The 19808-nt window shown below is 39.9% G+C and overlaps 2 protein-coding genes across 5 annotated transcripts in view; one reads left to right on the top strand and one right to left on the bottom strand.

The window, feature by feature from the left end:
- Nucleotides 1-10021, top strand: part of LOC142489483 (opsin-3-like) — a 150364-nt gene extending 140343 nt beyond the window's left edge. Inside the window, exon 5 of the mRNA XM_075590359.1 lies at nucleotides 8772-10021. Coding sequence (XP_075446474.1) covers nucleotides 8772-9020 — 249 coding nt within the window. The 3' untranslated portion in view covers nucleotides 9021-10021. The remainder of the gene's footprint in view (nucleotides 1-8771) is intronic.
- The window catches only part of ST6GAL2 (ST6 beta-galactoside alpha-2,6-sialyltransferase 2), a 115622-nt gene continuing 97940 nt past the window's right edge, over nucleotides 2127-19808 (bottom strand). For all 4 annotated transcript variants that reach the window (XM_075590357.1, XM_075590356.1, XM_075590355.1 and 1 more), the window contains one exon: nucleotides 2127-4552. In XM_075590357.1, the coding sequence (XP_075446472.1) occupies nucleotides 4290-4552 (263 nt within the window). In that variant the 3' untranslated portion in view covers nucleotides 2127-4289. The remainder of the gene's footprint in view (nucleotides 4553-19808) is intronic.

The following is a 19808-nucleotide window of genomic DNA, read 5'->3' as shown; positions in this document are numbered from 1 at the left end:
TTTCACATAACTGTGTATATATATATACATATATATATGCTGGGTTAAGATATGCAATCTTTTGGATATATATGTGTAACAGTGTTTCGTCCGGTCTCTGGGAGAATTCCCTGTTACCATGCTAACTGTAGGCTCACAGAATTGTTGAGTTGTCCGCCGATGTTTGTGGGAACCCAGGACAGGCTTCTGGGGTGCATACCCAACATTGGTCTCTAGTGGCACAGTGCCTCCATCTGCCACAGGCTCCAGATGTATGGAGGTGATCCCCTACGGTAGAACACAATCCCCTCTCCTTCCCCGGAAAGATTACACACCAGGCAGGAGGTATGAATAACTGGAACAGTTTTATTCTGTTCAGCCACACAGTCATGCAGGATTCTGCCCAATGCAGTCTCTGGTTTTGTATACAGCTGAAGGATGGTCCCTGGACCTACACTACGGGTCAAGGTCCCCAACAGCAGTCCTTGCTCTTACCTGACCCTCTAGCAAGGTCAGGGTATAGGTACACACTCACTCTACCCTAGGGGAAGAGGAACAGGGAAGGCCAATAACCTGTGTGTGAACTGACTCTCTCAAGTGGGGTTGGTATGTGGAGGTATAACAAGGGAATAGAGGTATTTCGTATGAATCAAAATATATTTATTGATTGATGAATTTATTAATTGATCAGTGAACCTCCCGATTTGATATCCATGCCTCGGCCTACCATTTGCTCCATCAACTGGTTTAAACAGATTCCGGCATCGTTTTGAAGCTTTATTACTCTAGCCGTGAGCGTAGCCATAACGGTTTCTCCGATTATTGGCGTGTGCTTTGTCTTTACTGCAGCCTGTGTGTGTTATACATGTATTTCCGATAGTCATACTTATACCTGGTCCTCCGAAGTGGAGCTCGAGAAAGTCAATATTGTTGATTGCCCAGGTTGTCTGTAGTGTCATATGATAGGAATCGCATATTCCTCCTGTCTTTTTTCACACATTGCTATGCATGTATATTTGTGGATGTTGATGATTCAGGTGCCTTGATTCCTGCTCATCCTGGTTCAAGTTTGTCTGTATTTCAACTCTTTCAGTGCCCTTATAACGTACCTAGCACATCATGGGTCCTGGCATTCCAGGGGACCTATTAACATACTAAGTATTTCATGGGGAAATACTTGTTTTATAGGGACAGATATGTCAGACAGCTCTACTGGAGAAGTCGTCCCAATCGGAACAGAAGTGTTGCCCCCTCCACATGATGCGATCACATGACGGCAAATGCCATAGGTCCGTGTATGGAAATTATTTGTAATGTGCTAAAGTTTTTGTAGCTAATGGCGAAGATCATAAATAAGTATCACAAATTGTAATTAAGTTATATTATAATAAAAATGCTGATTTTACCTATTTCACACAAGCAACTCTCAAATCTGACTTTGGGGTGCCCTCTTGTGGTCATTCTGTGTATGTCTTCCATTACTTCAATATGTCCTTTTCCAGTTACAAGAAATATGATATACTTGTGTTAAATTGCTTCATAATCACCAAATTCCCCTAAAGTTGTCAAGCTTTGTACATTTACTCACCGTAACTTATTTTATGTCTGATTGTAGCCACTGCCAGTTTCACATTGCAAAGCCAGTAACCAAACTCACACTGATGAGACCCAAAAGGTCGTAACAGCTATTCTGTGTAATAGGCATGACATAAAGTGGTTTATGTTAAAATGGACAAGCAAAAGGTGACACTGTGTGCTCATTTGCATGTAATTACCCAGAATCCTTTGCTGCAGTGGAAGCATTGCATGCTAAGAGAATGGTTAAAGGCAGGGTTGCAGACCTGAGATATGATTCCTGTCTTTCACCTTTCACTGCCTAATTGACCTTAAAGTCAAAGTCTTAATGCCACAGGCTGCAATCAATCAACCTGAACTTACCTGCATGTTGAGTATGTTGACGCGAATAACTACTATGCCCATTGTATAGCTTGTCACTTTCACATCATTTCTCCAGTGCAGACTATAGTTTTATTAAGTGAAATAACCACCTTTCAAGCACTGAATCTAATTTTTAGACATTGACAGGTCATCAGATATATGAAAATAATAATTCCATTCTTTAAAAAAAAATGACCAGCACACTCAGAACAAATAAAACCAAATGTTTTATTTACACAAAATAATCTATACATTGTGCATACATAAAAATGTACAAAACCAAAATAGAAAAGTGTTAAAATGTGTACAAACACTGTTCAAAAATGGCAGTCTCGGAAAACGTTAACATGTTGTCTGACACTAAAGCCAGTCAGTTACAAAAACCATTTTTACCAAAAACCCTCAAAGCTAGTAAAAAAATTAGTCTGGCGTCTAATTGAAAACATTAGGAATACAAAAAGAGCAGGTAAAATGTATGATTAGTGATACTGCAACTAAGGCTGAGTGAATAAAATAGAGATTTTTGTAACAAATCTTTTAACATGCCGACAAAGTGCTACCTACTAACCACTGTTAGATGTATGGGAATAACACGTGTGGCCTTGTGAATCATAGTAAATAGACAACCGTTAGTTTGTATTGTGTGGGCGCATAGTCCAGGTAGGAGAATTCCTTGTTTGGCAGTGGGACTAAGGATATGTAGGACACTTGTAGCCTTCTGTACTTGGACTACCTATTATTGGCAGCTTTATCTCAGACACCAGGAAAGTACCACATGGCACCTTACGATGTCACACAAATAATAGATCTCACTCACTGGCCCCTTATATCAGGTGGTCTCATAGGCGGCCCTGCTGCTTTCCATCTCTTTAATGTTTGTGGAGATGTATAGCACATCGCAGTACCCCAAACTCTTAGCATTCAGAATTCTTGTGAGGTATCACAATATATCAAAGAACAGGCCTAGTAAATAAAATACACAATCACTAGCAGAACCCTAAATAATGTATTATACAGTATTTAGTTGCTTTTTGCAATTTTTTTTTCAGCTGACAAACTATAACCTACCATAGGACACATATAGATGATAGAATGGAAAATACACAGATATTTGGACTTATTTCACTCTATGTTGATTTTAATGTTACTGAACCCTGTAAAAGTTTTAGTTGCAGACTGTGATGAATTTATTAGTAAAACATGTCTCACAGCTCCTAACAAACCCCAATTTACAGTACCTGCAATGAACTCCCTATCTACTTGGGAATTGGAGATAATTCATTAGTCTAACTGCAAAAAAATAGAATTGGTGCTATGCTGGTATACTAGAAAAAGAAAAAAACACCAGATTTATCAAAGAAACACATCCATTGGTAGCAGATCACATTTTGTTTTTTGACATTTTTTGTAACTTGATCAATTTAAAATCAATGTGATTTTTTTTCATGGTTACATTTGGTGCCCTTTTTGCATCTGACTTGCACATGTTTTGCACGGTTGTTTTTCTCAAAATCTTTAGGCCCTTTGGGGAAAAAAATCTATTTAATCCAATTTCAATTTTACATGAATCTTCTTTAGGACTCTATACTGTAGTGTTAATGAATCCTGCTTTACATTTATTCCAGTCTATTAGTTCCATGTATCTTGCAAAAAAAAGATTTAGAAAAGTAGAAACACTTTCATTAATGTAACACATCTCATGCAAATAGACACTGTCATTATATTTGTCGTTTTGAACCATAGATGATATAGGAGATGAGGAGAATGATTGTTAACACGTTTATTTTTTTTTAACTTTTACTTGCTAGAATTCAGTGGAAATGTATTTCAAGTACCATGATTACCTTATATATAGTCCACTCCCTTTATCATATACCATATGTATATGTCTCTTAGTGTATCCTACAGCTGATCCCTTTAAGTTACATAAAATATATCTACAAGTAACTACTAAAAAGGTTGCCATTTTATATTTCAGGTATATAACATTGTGATCACACTTTCTGTAATATGTGTTGTGTATTTATAAGTACAAATGAGTACTGACAGGTTCCTAATAACATGGTAACAATATGGCACGTTATAGATTGATCAAAACAACTCTTTCGAATCCACATTATAAGATTGATTTCTGCCTAATTTAGTACATTGCGACTTCCACTTCCACCACCCATAAGCTAAGCTCGTCTTACTTGGTTGCAAAGCAGTAATAGTCAATGGCTTAGAAAGACACTTCCATATCCACTAATCAATTAGCGTTTCAAGACCAAAAACTTAAATGGTCTTAATTATTTCTTCAAGTATTTTTTTGTTGACAGAACAACAGTAGGAACTTATTGCACGTGATTTCCAAAGGAAGGGAACCTGTGCCTTTATGTAACGCGGTTATTAATGGGGCACTGTATGGAGCTGAATCCGGGCAAGGTGACTTTCCCTTTCCGGAGAAGATTGTCTTCCGTCCCTCGATTTATCCTTTGCACAAGCATTTTCTCGTACAGCAGCGGGTGGTAGGCTCCCAGGGTACACGCGGCATCGTAGTATTGTTCGTGATAGTGACAAAGGTCGGTTTGTCTGAAGGAAGGGATGTATTCATACACGTGTACTTTCTGGCACATTGACATCATTATCAAGATACCTGGGAACAAAAAAACAGAAACGTGAACAAAATGTGTCTGCAATGTTCCTTATTCTCCTCTGCATTCCGCCTTCGCTTAATATCTTTTATATATACGTGGAATTAAGCATTGTTATTACATGATCTGTTATCTCAATCTTGTATTACACACAACTTCAGTTCATCTTTTTCAACCTTAAAATGCTTTTCATACCAGACATTGACAAGTTAAATATTTCTGCGTATGTACAGACCAGTTTTTTTTTAACCTTAAAGAAAGGTTAAAAACAGGAGGGAGACTTAAAAACACCTCAAAATGTTTTTTTTTTTAAATGCTATTCAGAGAAAAGTAGAAAATTAAAATATTCAGATGCCCTTTTTAATCTACATATATCAGGAGGTGGTCATTTTGGAAACATACAGTAATATGATTTGTGACATGGGATGATCAGACAGGAGGAAGTTACATTTCTGACCCATCTCTCAGGCATCTGAGCATAAAGCAATTTCAATGAATTCTGCACTGTAGAACAGCAGGGGGAGCAGAGAAAGAGGCGTTAAAGGTACATGCTGCTCCAGAAGGTGGATAACCTGGACATTTAGGGGTAGATCCACAAAGCTCTGTTAAGTCTGGGCACTAACATCAAGTTACGTAATTAGTTAACGGACGTAAGCTTCCCTGACTTTAATGGAGACCCACAAGGCAAAAGTAAATGTCTGTTAGGTCGCTAATTTGCAGTGTTCAGACGCCCTCCCACTAGCTGCCAGTAACAGTGGCCTGCGTTAGCCATATTCTAAGGAAGACACCAGGTATATATTGCAATGCAATATAAATCTGGCGTCTGCCTTCTTACTAAAAAATAATACTAACCCATTGGTCAGCAATATAGGAAGCCAACGTGAATACCCTGTATCAGGCCCGAAAAATGTAGCCAAGACCTAACTATTAAGCCCTTGGCTACCTTGGTGACAATGGCTTCCAAAGGTTAATAGACAGGTCTTGGCTAATTTTTATGGCCTAGTCCAGGGTATTCACGTTGGATTCCTATATTGCTGGTCCATTTCAGAGCCCTGGAAAAGGCCAAAACAACTTCTGCTACCCGGCGTCAGGTGCTGGAAGCATCTAACGCCAGGTATAACTATGAGCTAAACTAACATAGCGTTAGGCCCTGTGGTAACTGTAACGGACTGCAATAGACATGGGTTAACGCCAGGCCATCTTAGCATCAAGAAGGCACTTAATGCCTCGTTAGGGATCTTTGAAGATCCCAGTTAGCACTTAACGAGATGTTTATTGAAGTTAAGTCACTAACAGAGCTTTGTGGATGCCCCTTAGTGAGGAATGGATCATGTGCAGCCTCTCTCACCATTCTAGTCTCACAAATGACATTGAAAACAGAAAACAGTCAAAGTATCATCCAAATGTCTCACACAGGTACTCGAGCCTGTTCCATTCTTTAAAGCATTGCACAGTGCTTAAACTGGAGATTATTCTGATTATCGGTGTGCATGTGCAAATGGACAGTCTAACTGTATCACATTGTTAGCACCCTAGTCCCATTTTTAACAGAATTCCTAACTCTTAAGCTTATTGTAGTAAGCACAATCCCTGCAAGCTCTAACCCCAACACCCACCACATCATATCATACTGTATATATATTTGTGTCAAAAGGAGTGCTACTGGGCGTGACCAAATGCAATTAATCATTATACAACAAAAGACAAAAATACCCAATGCTACATCCAATATGACAAAAAATACATACTGTAGTTAAATGTTTGTATCGTCATAAGTAATGGTCATTTAGTTAAACTCTTTGGCCAAAGCGTTATAAGCCTGCAGCCACGTCACAGCATGACCACTATGCAAGTCCTAAAACTACCTGTGAGTATTCTCATTAACCTCTACAGTGGAGGGAGAAAGGTCTCAATAGACCCCTTCACTTCAGATCACGCCCTGTGCTCCATGGGAACGCAGAGTGCTAGACCCCATGAAGTAGTGACTACCTCTTGGGACACTTAAAGGGTTAAAAAGAACTATAGTGACATATTCAGGAAGCATACAGGAGTAGTAATACAAGTTACTACGGCACCATTAATAATAATAATAATAATAATAATACAAGTTTTTAAAGAAATGTTTCCAGCACATCAAGCAGAACAATTTCTCTGCAGTATTGTGCAGAAAGGGAAAGGTTTGGTACAGCACACGTGTTCACTTAGGGCCAGAGCCACAGAAACCTGTTAAGTCTGTGCTTTATTTCCCCTGAGGTTAATGTATATCCGCAAAGCTAATTATATGCAAAAACAAGAGCCGTAGTTTATCTTATTAGCTAGCAGTATCTTGTGTTACCGTCAAACAATATGGCGGTAAGCTTAAATTAAGTGCCGGGGGGACCGTGTGAGGCCTCTGCAGCTTCACTTACGTCACATGACCCCGTGATGTCATTTGATGCCGGAGCCGAGGAGGAGAGGGGGCGCGAGGCAGAAGGTAAGGAGGCGGGGGGGGGGGGGGGGGGCGCAAGTTAAAAACTTTGCGCACCCCTGCATTAAAGTATCTGATCTATCTATTTTCCATTGGTGGTGCCATTTGCTATTTTGTATTTGTCTATAGATCCTGAAATATGGATTTTGCGGGAGTCTATTTTTGTAAAGAAGCAAGTGACTTATATACCTCCCAAATACGTAATTCATGTAAAATATGGAGAGATACATGTGAACAAAACTGAACATATCTGCGATACCTGGAAAATATTGTAATTTGGATATGCAAAGTATATTCAAATCATTCAAATTTGCATCTTTCCCAACCCTCTCTGTCACGTATGCCACCTTTTAGGTGTGACCTAACTATATGACCTATCAAACATCAGGTTCAATCCGTGTTCATTTTAACGTACCTTTGTGGATTTGTGTTGTATTGGGAGATGCCTCTTTTGCATAACATTAGCACTCACTGTTAATAAGAGCTGGAGTACAACTATTATACTAACTACTATGCTTGCGCTTCACATATATGCTATGTTTCCTAAAATATGTATTTTTTCTCTCGTGCCTCTCACCCCTCACACTCTCCCCCTTATGCTCCCTTTCCCCCACACTTTCTCCCTTACACTCACTCTCCACCTCTCTTCTTCTATATATACACACACACACGCACACCCTCTCACTTGCACACACACACTCCCCCTCACACCCACTCTCTCCCCCTCTCACTTACACACACACACACACACACACACACACACACACACACACACACACACACACACCCTCTCACTTGCGCGCACACACACACTCCCCCTCTCACTTATACACACACACACACACTATCTCGCCTTCCCCTACACACACACACACACACACACACACACACACACACACACACACACACACACACACACACACACACACACACACACACACACACACACACACTTTCTCCCCCTTCCCCACACAGACAAACACACACTCTCTCCCCCTCTCCTACACATACACACACACACAAGCTCTCCCGCTCCCCCACACAGACAACACACACACTCTCTCCCCCTCACCCACACGGACACCCTCTCTCTCCCACGCACAGACACACACTGTCTCTTTAAGGGAGCTGGGTTATCGTGCTTATCCTTCCTCTCCCTCCTGTCAGCCGGAAGCTGATGTCAGAAGCACGGAGAGGAAGATACCAGTGACCGGGCGGCTGCTGTTGCTGATGCCAGGTCACTGCTATGTGGGGGTGCCGCCGCAACGCTGGGCATTCCACCCCCCCCCCCTGGTGGCCGCGGCACCCCTTAGGGGGGCTCACAGAACCCCGGGGTTCTGCAGAACACTGGTTGAAAATCACTGTCCTAGACACTTAGGCCCAGACCCAAGAAATCGATGCTAAGCTTCAGCACGTCTTTAACCCGAATCAAATGAATGGAAGTAAACGCATGCACAAACTTTGCACCCTTTTTTGACCCGGGCCTCAATATTTCAAACACGTATATATATCTCTCCTGAATGAAGCAGAATATTTCAAAAATAAAAACAGGGTTGGAAAGGGCTGAAAGAGATCTCATAATATATGTATGGATAGCTTTATTAAAGCACTTACATTTTTTAATTCATTAATTCGGTTTTCTAGGTTGTAGATTGCAAACTAAGTAGTTATTTTTAAATAAATTACAAAAAATGTGTAAGATGGCCATATAAATGATCCCATACCTCAATCTTTGTTATTATTTTTTTTTATAGTTCTACAAATGCTTTCTCTTACTTCTACACTGCCATCCTACATCAACTGTTGAAGCAAAGTCCGTATGTCAGTCTAATGTAACAATCATCCCGCTAAACCAGAGAATCAACAGTACTGTGCCGTGTCCTGGACAAACACAGATCCCTGCAAGCATGGAAAAGATGCCCTGTCTTCAGAGCCATGAGGCCGACAAGAAGCTGACATCTGACCAAACACCACACATTTCAAAGGAGGATTTCGTGTTGTGAACCCAATGACATTTGTCTCATCATTTAGGTATCGCACAGACTACGGGGCCTATGCACTAAGCGCTGATAAGCCACTTATCAAGGCCTTTTCACCAAAAAAAAAGCATACTGCTATTCAGTAAGCCCCGATAAGTAGGCGATAAAAGCCCTTTTCCACAAAAAAAAATTCCCAGAAAAAAAAAAAATGCCAAATGAGCGGCGAGAAGCCACTTATCAGCAGGTTTTCAAACTCGTGCAATTCTAGTAGCCCCTATTAGCTTATCAAGGCAAAACACGACTCTAGAATAGAAATTTCCTCTCAAAATCCTCCCGCCAGGAAAAGTTGACAGGAAGGTGGTGAGAAGCTGCCGATAAGTGGCAAGAGGGGACTTAGAAACAAAAATTCACTTTTCCTGCAATATGTTGATGCTGGAAGTCTCCGGAGCTGATACCCATTAATATTAGCACCGGAGACCCCCAGCATGAATCCCATGCAATAAAAATGCATTTACAGGCAACTTCATTACCTTAGCGGCTAACCGCTAAGGCAATGAAAGGGTTAAGGAACAACAGCAGCTTTAGTGGGGGAAGAGTGGGTGAGTGAAGCGGTACTAACTATCAATACACAACCCACCCACCCCGTGTGCCTCCACGTAAAAACATTTTTATTTTGTTATCACAGGAATGATACCAGAGGCCGGCGGGGGTACATGGGTGGTCCCCGTGAGTGTCCGTGGGCCTCCAGGTGGTCCCCACTGGTGTCTGGGTGCCCCCGGGTGGTCCCCGCTGGGCTGCAGTACCAATCCTGTTGCAAAACAAAAAGTGGAATACATTGCAATAAATACACCTCCCATCCCCAACACATACAGTACAGTAATGGGCAAAATAACTATTATCAAGATATGGATAATAACTGATTTTCCCATTATTAAATAAAACATTAGCCAGCCAGCATAAATAAAGTAAATAAACCTTTCTACTTACCCCTGCCATCATGAAGGGAGTCCTCATCAGCATACTGCAGGGCCATGTCCTCTGTTGTCAGAAAGAATATAAGAACAAAAACAATCTAATGGCCCCTAACCCCTTAATTACGTAGCAGATAATAACCGCTATAGTAATTAAGGGTAAACCCACCCTTCCCCGCTACCTACCCGGAAGGCCTAACCACCAACCCCGGAACCACTATACCCACCCTGTACCCATTGATTGGCATAGTGGTACATCATACCTATATAATATGGGCATGATAAGTCACTATTGCAGTCTATGGTCACCCTAATCAAAAAGCATGAAGGCCAAAAATACACAATAATAAAACATATATACAGGCACCTAAATACCACAATTAAATAAATAAAAGCACTAGCTAACCAATCAATTAATTCATTTTAAACACTAGCCAACAAAACAATGAATGAATGTAAACCATTAGCCAACAAATCAATTACTTAATAAAACCACTAGGCAACACATCAATTAAATCCAGTAGCCAAAAAAAAAAAAAAATTAATAAAAATGCTAAACAATAGGAAAATGAAATCAAAACAAGCCATCCAAATTACAAACAATTTAATCCAAACAATAAACAGACAAATTATATACAACAATACACTGGCGACACACTTTATTCGAGCTCGGCTAGTCCCACGAATTCGGGTATACCCGGGTGTATTGAGGTTTGTGACTGTTTTCTGCCCGAGTGCATTGGGTTATTTTCCAGGCAGGGATTGAAGCATTTTATTCCCGCTGGCTGCAATACTGCACAGTATATATATATACTGCATTACAATTCATGAATTTATGCCATCTGGTAGACATGCGAAGCATTGCAGCCTATTAAATCCTAATCATTATCATTTAACAGATCAGCCGCCCGTCAGCCAGGCATGAACCCAGGCTGGGAAGGCAAACGCAACGGGGCTTGTCAGAGGTGAGGAGCGGTGCATTCCAGGTATCTGCCAGGTACATACTGGGTATTTGCTCGAATAAAGTGTGTCGGTGCAGTAAATAGAAAAAAATGCTTTTGCCATAAAAATGCATTGACTGTTATTGTATTTATCTGTACTGGCACAGATTAATACATTATCAGTCAATCGGCAATGAAAAACATAAAAATAAAAAAATACAATAAAAAAACTTGAAAAAAATACATCTACATACATTCAATATTTTTCATACCTTTTAAAAGCGTTGTCCCTCCGAATCCCGGCGATTCTGCAAGCTCTGGTACTGCGACGTCAAAGTCAATCCAACGACAGGTAACACATTTCTTCTTTCTTTTATCTTCTATCACCTTCTATCTTCTTCTGTAATTATTGCTATATTTTCTTTAATCTTCTGTCTTCATCTGTCAATCCATAGCCCCATGGTAAATCCAGAACACAATGTTGTCTTGTCGTCTTCTTGTGGTAAAATGAGACGTCAAGGCCTTATATATGGCCTGTGATGTCACATTTTCAGTTCAGATGGTACAGCTCCAATCTGGTTGGAAGCTGTATCATGTGCCCGCCACTTTTTTTCTTTGTTAAGGATGTGACGTCATCTCCAAGGGAGGTACGTCACATACTTAAAACATGGCTGTATCACATGGTATTACAACCAATGGGATTGTGGACAATCCCATTGGTTGCTGTACCATGTGATAGGTTACATTAGTTCAAAAGGATGTGACGTCACTTTAAGGAATAATGTCACATCCTTTTGCACTAATATAACCTATTACATGGTACAGCAACCAATGGAATTGTAGACAATCCCATCGGCTGTAATATCATGTTATATAGCCATGTGGTTTGAAGGATGTGACGTACCTCCCTTGGAGATGACGTCACATCCTTAAAAAAAAAAAAGAGGCAGACACATGATACAGCGTCCAATCAGATTGGAGCTGTACTATCTGACCTGAAAATGTGACGTTACAGGCCCTGTATAAGGTCTGGACGCGTCATTTAACAAGAAGACGACGACGAGACAACATCCGTTGGGACTTACAATGGGGTTGGATTGACGATGAAGACAGAAGATAGAACGTTCAAGATAAGAAAGAAATAATGACAGATGATGATAGAAGAAGCTGATAGAAGATAAAAAGAAGAATTTTGTTACCTGTTCCGGATCTTCAAGGTAGATAGTGCTGGATTGACTTTGATGACGTTGCGGTACGAGAGCTTGCAGAAACGCTGGGATTCGGAGGGTCAATGCTTCAAAAGGTAAGAAACATATTGAATGTATGTAATTTTATTTTTACAGGTTTTTTGATGGTAATTTTTTATTTTTATGTTTTTCATTGCCCATTGACTGATATTGTATTAATCTGTGCCCGTTAGGTACAGATAAATACAGTGACAGCCAATGCATTTTTTTGGTAAATGCTTTTTTTTTATTGATTGTTGTTTTTTTCTTTTTCTGTTTATTGTTTGGCTTAAATTGTTTGTAATTTGGATGGCTTGTTTTTAGTTCATTTTCCGATTGTCTTAGCGTCTTTAATTATTTATTTTGTTGGCTACTGTTTTTAATTGATGTGTTGGCTAGTGTTTTTATTAATTCATTGATTTGTTGGCTAGTGGTTAAAATTCATTAAGTGTTTTTGTTGGCTAGTGCTTTTATTTATTGAATTGGTTGGCTAGTGCTTTTATTTATTTATTTATTTAATTATGGTGTTTAAGTGCTTGTGTATATCTTTTATTATAGTGTATTTTTGGCCTTCAAGCTTTTTTTTATTAGGGCAAACATTGACTGCTTTAGTGGCTTATCATGCCCATATTATATGGGTATGATATACGACTATGACAATCAATGGGTACAGGGTGGGTATAGTAGTCCCAAGGTGGGTGATTAGGCCTTCTGGGTGGGTAGCAGGTGAGGGTGGGTTAACCCCTTAATTACAATAGTGGTTATTAACCATTTTAGCCATTAGATTGTATTTTTTCATGTATTCTTGCTGGCATCGGAGGACATGGACCTGCAGTATGTGGACGAGGATGCCCATCATGATGACAGGGGTAAGTAGAAAGGTTTATTTATTCTGGCTGGCTGTTTTATTTAATAATAACGGGGACCTGCAGGAACCACACGAGGGCTCCCAGACACCCGCAGTGACAACCTGAGGACCCCCGGACACCCGTGGCCTCTGTTATCAATCATGTGGGGGTAGAGGAGGTGGGTATTAGTGTTTATTGTGGGCAAAGGGGGTATTTGGCCCTAGTTGGGTAGCGGGAGGGGTTAACCCCTTTATTGCCTTGGCGGTTAGCCACTAAGGTAATGAAGTTGCATGTAAATGCATTTTTATTGCATGGGATTCATACCGGGGGTCTCCAGTGCTGATATTAATGGGTATCAGCTCCGGAGACTCCCGGCATGAATCCGATGCAGAAAAAAAGCATTTTTTTTAAAGTCCTGTCTCACCGCCTCTCAGCAGGTTCTCATCCCATTCACGCCTGGCATGAGGATTTTGGGAGAAACTCGCCATTCTAGAGCCACGATAGGCCTTGATAAGCTAATCACGGCTACTAGAATTGCATGAGTTTCAGAACCTTTAAGTGGCTTATCGCCGCTCACTCTGTGATTTTTTTTTTTGAAGGCTCAAAATGTACAGAATCGTAGTAGGCATTTTGGCCGATAAGTGCTCGATAAGTGGCTTATGAACGCTTATAGCATAGGCCCCTAGGTGTTTGTCAATACAGTACAGATATGAAAATTTTTATTATTACCCGGAAAAAATATAGAATTATTAATTAATCATTACTTTATTATGATTTAATATTAATAAGTAAGTAAAAAGCCACTGTGTTCATTTATAAGTTAAAAAAAAAACAATATTTCAAAACAGTGGGGAAAAAGCCAAGCATTATAATAACCTTTTATATCACATTTGTGTATATTATTAATACCTGTATATGAGCAAAAGAAAGACACAGAAACATGCTTTTTTAGTCTGATTTGAGGAATGCGCTAACATTTTGCAGTAACTTATATGTGTGATACTTCAATTAAACATTCCATATATTGAAAATATGATCAATAATTGTATTAATACTATATCTCAAATGAGATCTTGTATGCTATACTTCCTAAGAGTTGCCACATTTGTAGCAGAACTGAGGTCTAGCACCTTGATCTCTTCCCAGTTTTCACATTCTGAGGACATAGCTAGAAATAGCAGTCGAGTAAGAAGCTCCTGTACAAGTCCCTCACTGTCATCAGTTGCAAGGGAAAAGACATGTTTCATATAAATACTGTACAAATAATCTAATCTTCTCCACAATAAGGATCTAATTCATGACCTTCTTCAGATTGGCATTTCTGTTCTGAGCGTGAGAAAAGGGTACTTGCCTCTCATTCAGAATGCCCCACTCTCAAAGAGTCAGATGTTCTAATTATAGTAGGGAATATTGACAGGAGCAGGCAGATAGCTGCAAAATCAGTATTAAATATAGTTTATTACCCTGCTTCATCATACATGAATTGGGAGACAACGGAGAATCCAGGAGTATGTACAGTATAGGGGTTATACAGTAATGGTCACACAAATTCTAAATTGCCCTTATTTCTATCATTTCAGTGGACCATGTATGGACCACACAGGTCTCCAAATGATATAATCCCTTCAGTGCTGAGGGGGCCTATAATGCATTTACAAGATATGTTGCAGGTCCCACTGGCAGCAAAGAGTACAGGGAATTTGCATCAACCATTTCTTTAATAATAATCACCTGGTTAATACATAGAGTAATATGTCAGTCACTTTAGTATTGGTGACCCTATTGCACCTTTATATATTTCCATGAAGGTGTCTGTAACTCAGCATGGATATTCAAATATAGATGAACTTCCACACCGACTTCTCCACTGTACAGTATGTAAATGTGTTATTGTGTTGTAAAAACTGCATTTTTATATAGTTGCCTTATCTTTCTCACATTCCTATCAGAAGCATGTTAGCTGACAAAATATTAATTGCATGAAATACTGCATTTCTTATTCCAATCTATACTGCCTTTTAATTTGATGCAAAAAAACAAAAAAAAAACAATACACGTTTTAAGTAAATTATAATATAATATTAAACTTGCAGTGTATTTCTAAAAAAACATATACCTTAGAAGGATGGTCCCAGGGGGGCATGGCGGAGCACTTTTTGAAAAAGGGACGCAGGTCCCGAAACGCGTCAAAGTGACCATGTACTTCTGTTTGACCACCAAATAAATCATTTTTATTCACTACTGGTTGCAGCGCCCTCCTTCTCTTCGGTAGTGCTCTACTACGCCCCCCCTGGGACCATCCTTCTTTCTACTACGCTGGACGTGATGCACCCACTCAACAAGGACAGAGCTGTGCTGCAAGAGGGAGATCTCAGTATCATGGACTGATATGGTATGTACATTTTGGTTTTGCTGGGGGCTTGTTTGGGACCTTTATGGTATATATGGAGATCTGAGCCAGCCACACAGCGTTACCAGTACTCATATACCACTGCATATATTGCCATATTTGAGTCTCCCATAGCACTCATCATTGCTCTTATACACCTTGATCAAAGACATATTTAATTATATATACACATCTTGGGACAGCTGAGACCCGATCATTGGGAGAATATCCCTCACCCACCATTCAACATATACCTTAAATGGTCGTTTTCTTAAAACTATTGAACTGCATCTTCAATTTTATTATTTCTGTAATTTCTGATGAGGGGAGGATTTGACATTGTTTTGTTAAACTTTAGTGATAACTAGAATTATAGGCTAAAACAGTAAAATTACGGGCATTATTCATTCCGTAATGCCCGGAATTTTTGGCAACTTGCCGACTCACCTTTCAGAGATGCAGAGAGAGCGTGGCATTTCTGTTCCTCTCACAGCATGGCAGCACATGCAGGCTCTCTCTCACAGCACATACAGGCTTTCTCTCACAGCTGCTAGTGCTGTCAGAAGCTGGTGGGTCCCAAATAGTAACTTTGTTACATGTAACAAAGTAATATTTCTTCCATCACTTGTATAGCTTCTGCTAAAGTAATTTGTATCTGTTTTTTTAGTATGTAGTTAAAATCACTGCCCCCCAACTTATCTTCCCATTCTCCCCTTCACCCTCCTCTCCCCTCTTCTTCCCTCCCCCACTTCTTATCCCTTTCCCCCCCTCAAACCCCCCCCCCTACCGTCACCCCTCACCTCTCTCTCCCCCCCTCACCTCTCTCTCCCCCCTTCACCTCTCTCTCTCCCCCCTTACCTCTCTCTCCCCCTCTCTCCCTCACCTCTCTCCCCCTCACTTCTCTCCCCCTCACCTCTCTCTCCCCCTCACCTCTCTCCCCCCTCACCTCTCTCTCCCCCCTCACCTCTCTCTCCCCCCTCACTCTCTCTCCCCCCTCACCTCTCTCTCCCCCCTCACCCTCTCTCTCCCCCATCACCCTCACCTCTCTCTCCCCCTCACCTCTCTCCCCCCTCACCTCTCTCCCCCCTCACCGCTCTCTCCACCTTCACCTCTCTATCCCCCCTCACCTCTCTCTCTTCCCCCTCACCTCTCTCTCTTCCCCCTCACCTCTCTCTCCTCCCACCCCCTCAACTTTCCCTCCTCCCACCCCCTCACCTCGTTCCCCCATCACCTCGCTCCCCCATCACCTCACTCCCAACCTCTCTCTTCTCCTCTCCTCCACCTCTCTCATTCCCCCCTCACCTATCTCTTCTCCCCCACCCTTGCCTCTCTCATCCCTCGCCTCCTCACCTCTCTCCTCCTCCCTCGCCTCCTCACCTCTCTCTCTTCTCCCTCCATCACCTCGCTCCTCCCTCACCTCTCTCTCTTCCCCTCACCTCTCGCTCTTCCCCCCCACCTCTCTCTTCTCCCCTCCTCCACCTCTCTCAATCCCCCATCACCTATCTCTTTTCCCCCCCACCTCTCTCCCCTCTCATTTGCTACTTTACTTCTTTTTTTCTACCCAGGTGCATCAGCGTAGTTCTGAGTTATACAGTATATCCTTTCAAAAGTGTCTATTATTTTATAAAAAAAAGCCTACATTTAGCCTATAATAGTAATAATCCCCTCAGAACAGGGCATTACTGGCCAATAATGCTTTGGCTGAGTTAAAGTCCCTTGGCTTGGCCTCGGGCCTTCAACTCTTCCAGCCAGGGCATTATTGGCCAGTAATGCCCTGTTCTTCAGGGATTAATACTTAAATGAAAAACAGTGATATTGTACAGAAGGTTATAAAGTAGTGTAAAGCCCTGGCAGACCTATTGTTCTTGAAGTGTTGATTCATTGCAGTTTGTGATACCTTTCTACACAGAAACCACTATACAGCTCACTTGCAAATCCAGCTGTACTGTATACAGTACATACTGTATATCAAGAAATGCAACAACAAAAAGAGCATCTAAATCAGTAAGAATAAGAACAAATTCACTGGATCTAATCCACTCAGTCACTGTCCGATTTATCTGCATAAATCTTCAAAAATAACCTCCGAACGCTCAAGAAAAAAAAGATATCAAAACTCTTGCATATTCGTCTTTTGGACACCTAATAACATAAACTAAATAAGGATACTAGATTCATGAATCACTATGGCAGTCTAAAATACACATCCTCCTAAGAATCAGGAGGTTTCAGTAGGTCTCAGATTACCATCGCTTCTTACCTAAACTCTATCTTTTAATACTTATATTTCAATTTTCAAATTGAATGTTCATTTCCTTTCTTCCAAGTTCGAACTTCCTCCCGGCTACGTTACTAGTATAGAATATAGTAATATAGTCTAGTAGGACCCTCAAAGGTATCACAACCTTCAACAAATGTGCATGTTTCTAATAAATCATGTGAAACGTTTGCTATTTTGTACATTTATTTTAGTTCTTGTTTTGAAAAAACTACAATAAAAATTGATTTCTATAAGGAACCAAAAAACACAGCATCAGCACATTGCCTATGCTTTTGTGATTGTGTCTTCACATGTTTGCCCTTTTGGTGCCATTATACTTGTTTTCCCTATAATTGGTAGGTTTTATTAAAACATAATTGCCTCAGTTATAAAATATATCTGGCATGCATTGGCTCTTGAAAAACTTCAAGTCTTCTAGTCTTCATCTACAGCTAAGTAACTACTTCATGAATCATATTGATCAAAAAATAACCAATTAAACAAATATTTCAAGTATTGCGACTTACGCCCTGACCATTATATAATGCATACACGTATTTGGACAAAGCATAAATTGATAATTGATTGAGTAGTTTTAGGTACAGTATCTTTGCCCCCATCACAATAATAGCAGCACTCTTTCATAAAACATATCTATTAAGAATTTGGGCGCCTACTCAATATGCTGAAGGTCTGTTTTCGCTGTGGTGAGGAATTTCGGTTCTTTCATTTGAACGGAGCCTCCTGGGCAGGTTAACAATATTGACAATATATTTCCCTACTATAGACTTACTGTATACTCTATGGTATGTAGTTAGTACAGTCCCCCAGTTGCAAAACTGGGGTCAAAATCAGTGTTAAAAAAGCACAAGGTTTATCAAAGATAGGGAATCCCATTGAAAGCAATTTGTGTGTTTCATTTGATAAATCTGGTTCAATTCTTTTGCATTGGTTTTGTTCTGGATTTGCTGCCAGGATGATTTAGTAAATCACCTCCTGCTCATATAAGAAAAATATGGCTCCAATATGTGCAAATACTGCAAACATTTGTTTACAACGGAGGATTTGTTTTCAACCTACAGAATCTGGAGATTAAGAGCACAACATTTTGTATTAGTAGGTCTTAAATATACTATTTCCTAATTGATGATGAATAAAGTAAAATTATTTAAGTAAGAAATGACCCTGATAAATATAACATGTATTTATCACAATAGAAAATCTTTACACTCACTCCTGGTATGTATGCACACATTCCCTGCATGGTGTGTTTTTGATGCTAACTGTACAATTGATATAAATACCTTGGTTTTCAAGCATTGTAGATGTTAAATTGTTTATGTATTTGGTTGGGCAAAATCTCTGTTTAGTTATGAGTGTATGTATGTAAATGTAATAATACAAGTAAATTGTTATCTGCTGAACAAGAAACGACTATTGTATACGTAAATGTGAGCAGCAAATATATTGTGCGATTTATAGCTTGGGATATGTATTAAGTACTTTAGATATATACCTGTATTATTTAATGTACAATTCTCCATTTTCTGTATTTGGCACTAAAATTGAACTGTTAAACATCAATCTGCCTACAATTAAACACACATAATTATATGCAGGTGTCTAAGTATTTTCATTCATAGGATAATATTTTGTGATTACTGTATCAATCTGAAAGGAAAACGCATTGATGACTGATACTCGTTTTTTTCAACAAAAGTCTTTTGTCAGATTAACAATAAAAGGACTTGTGCCCATTTAGAAGGTATATAATACTCTTCAACTGAAAACAAACTGGTCTTTTGACTGGTTGCGTTGCTCCATATAAAAAAAAAGTCTGTCAAATATTGAATTTCTGCATCAAGGCTTTTTAATTAAAATAATTAAAAACTATAATGCACAGGGGTATCAAACTTTAAAAGCATTAAAATGGTCATATGGCCCTTATTTAATATGCCACAAAGCCGTCTTTCCCTTGCTCAGGAAGGTTTAAGATCCATTCATTTAAAAGGGTCCTAAATCTTCCAGACCAAGTAAAAGATAGCTTCACAGAATACTGAATATGAGGCCAATAAGAATGATTTGAAACGTGCATTTTTCCATATGATTGTACTCTGCTCTTATTGTGACCCACTTGTGTGTGAGTATTTACATGGAGATGCCTGACATACATTTTA

This window comes from Ascaphus truei, chromosome 3, assembly GCF_040206685.1.
Source record: "Ascaphus truei isolate aAscTru1 chromosome 3, aAscTru1.hap1, whole genome shotgun sequence".
NCBI classification, from domain to species: domain Eukaryota; kingdom Metazoa; phylum Chordata; class Amphibia; order Anura; family Ascaphidae; genus Ascaphus; species Ascaphus truei.
The sequence above is the reverse complement of the archived record's forward strand: the minus strand, read 5'-3'. Positions and strand labels throughout refer to the sequence as shown.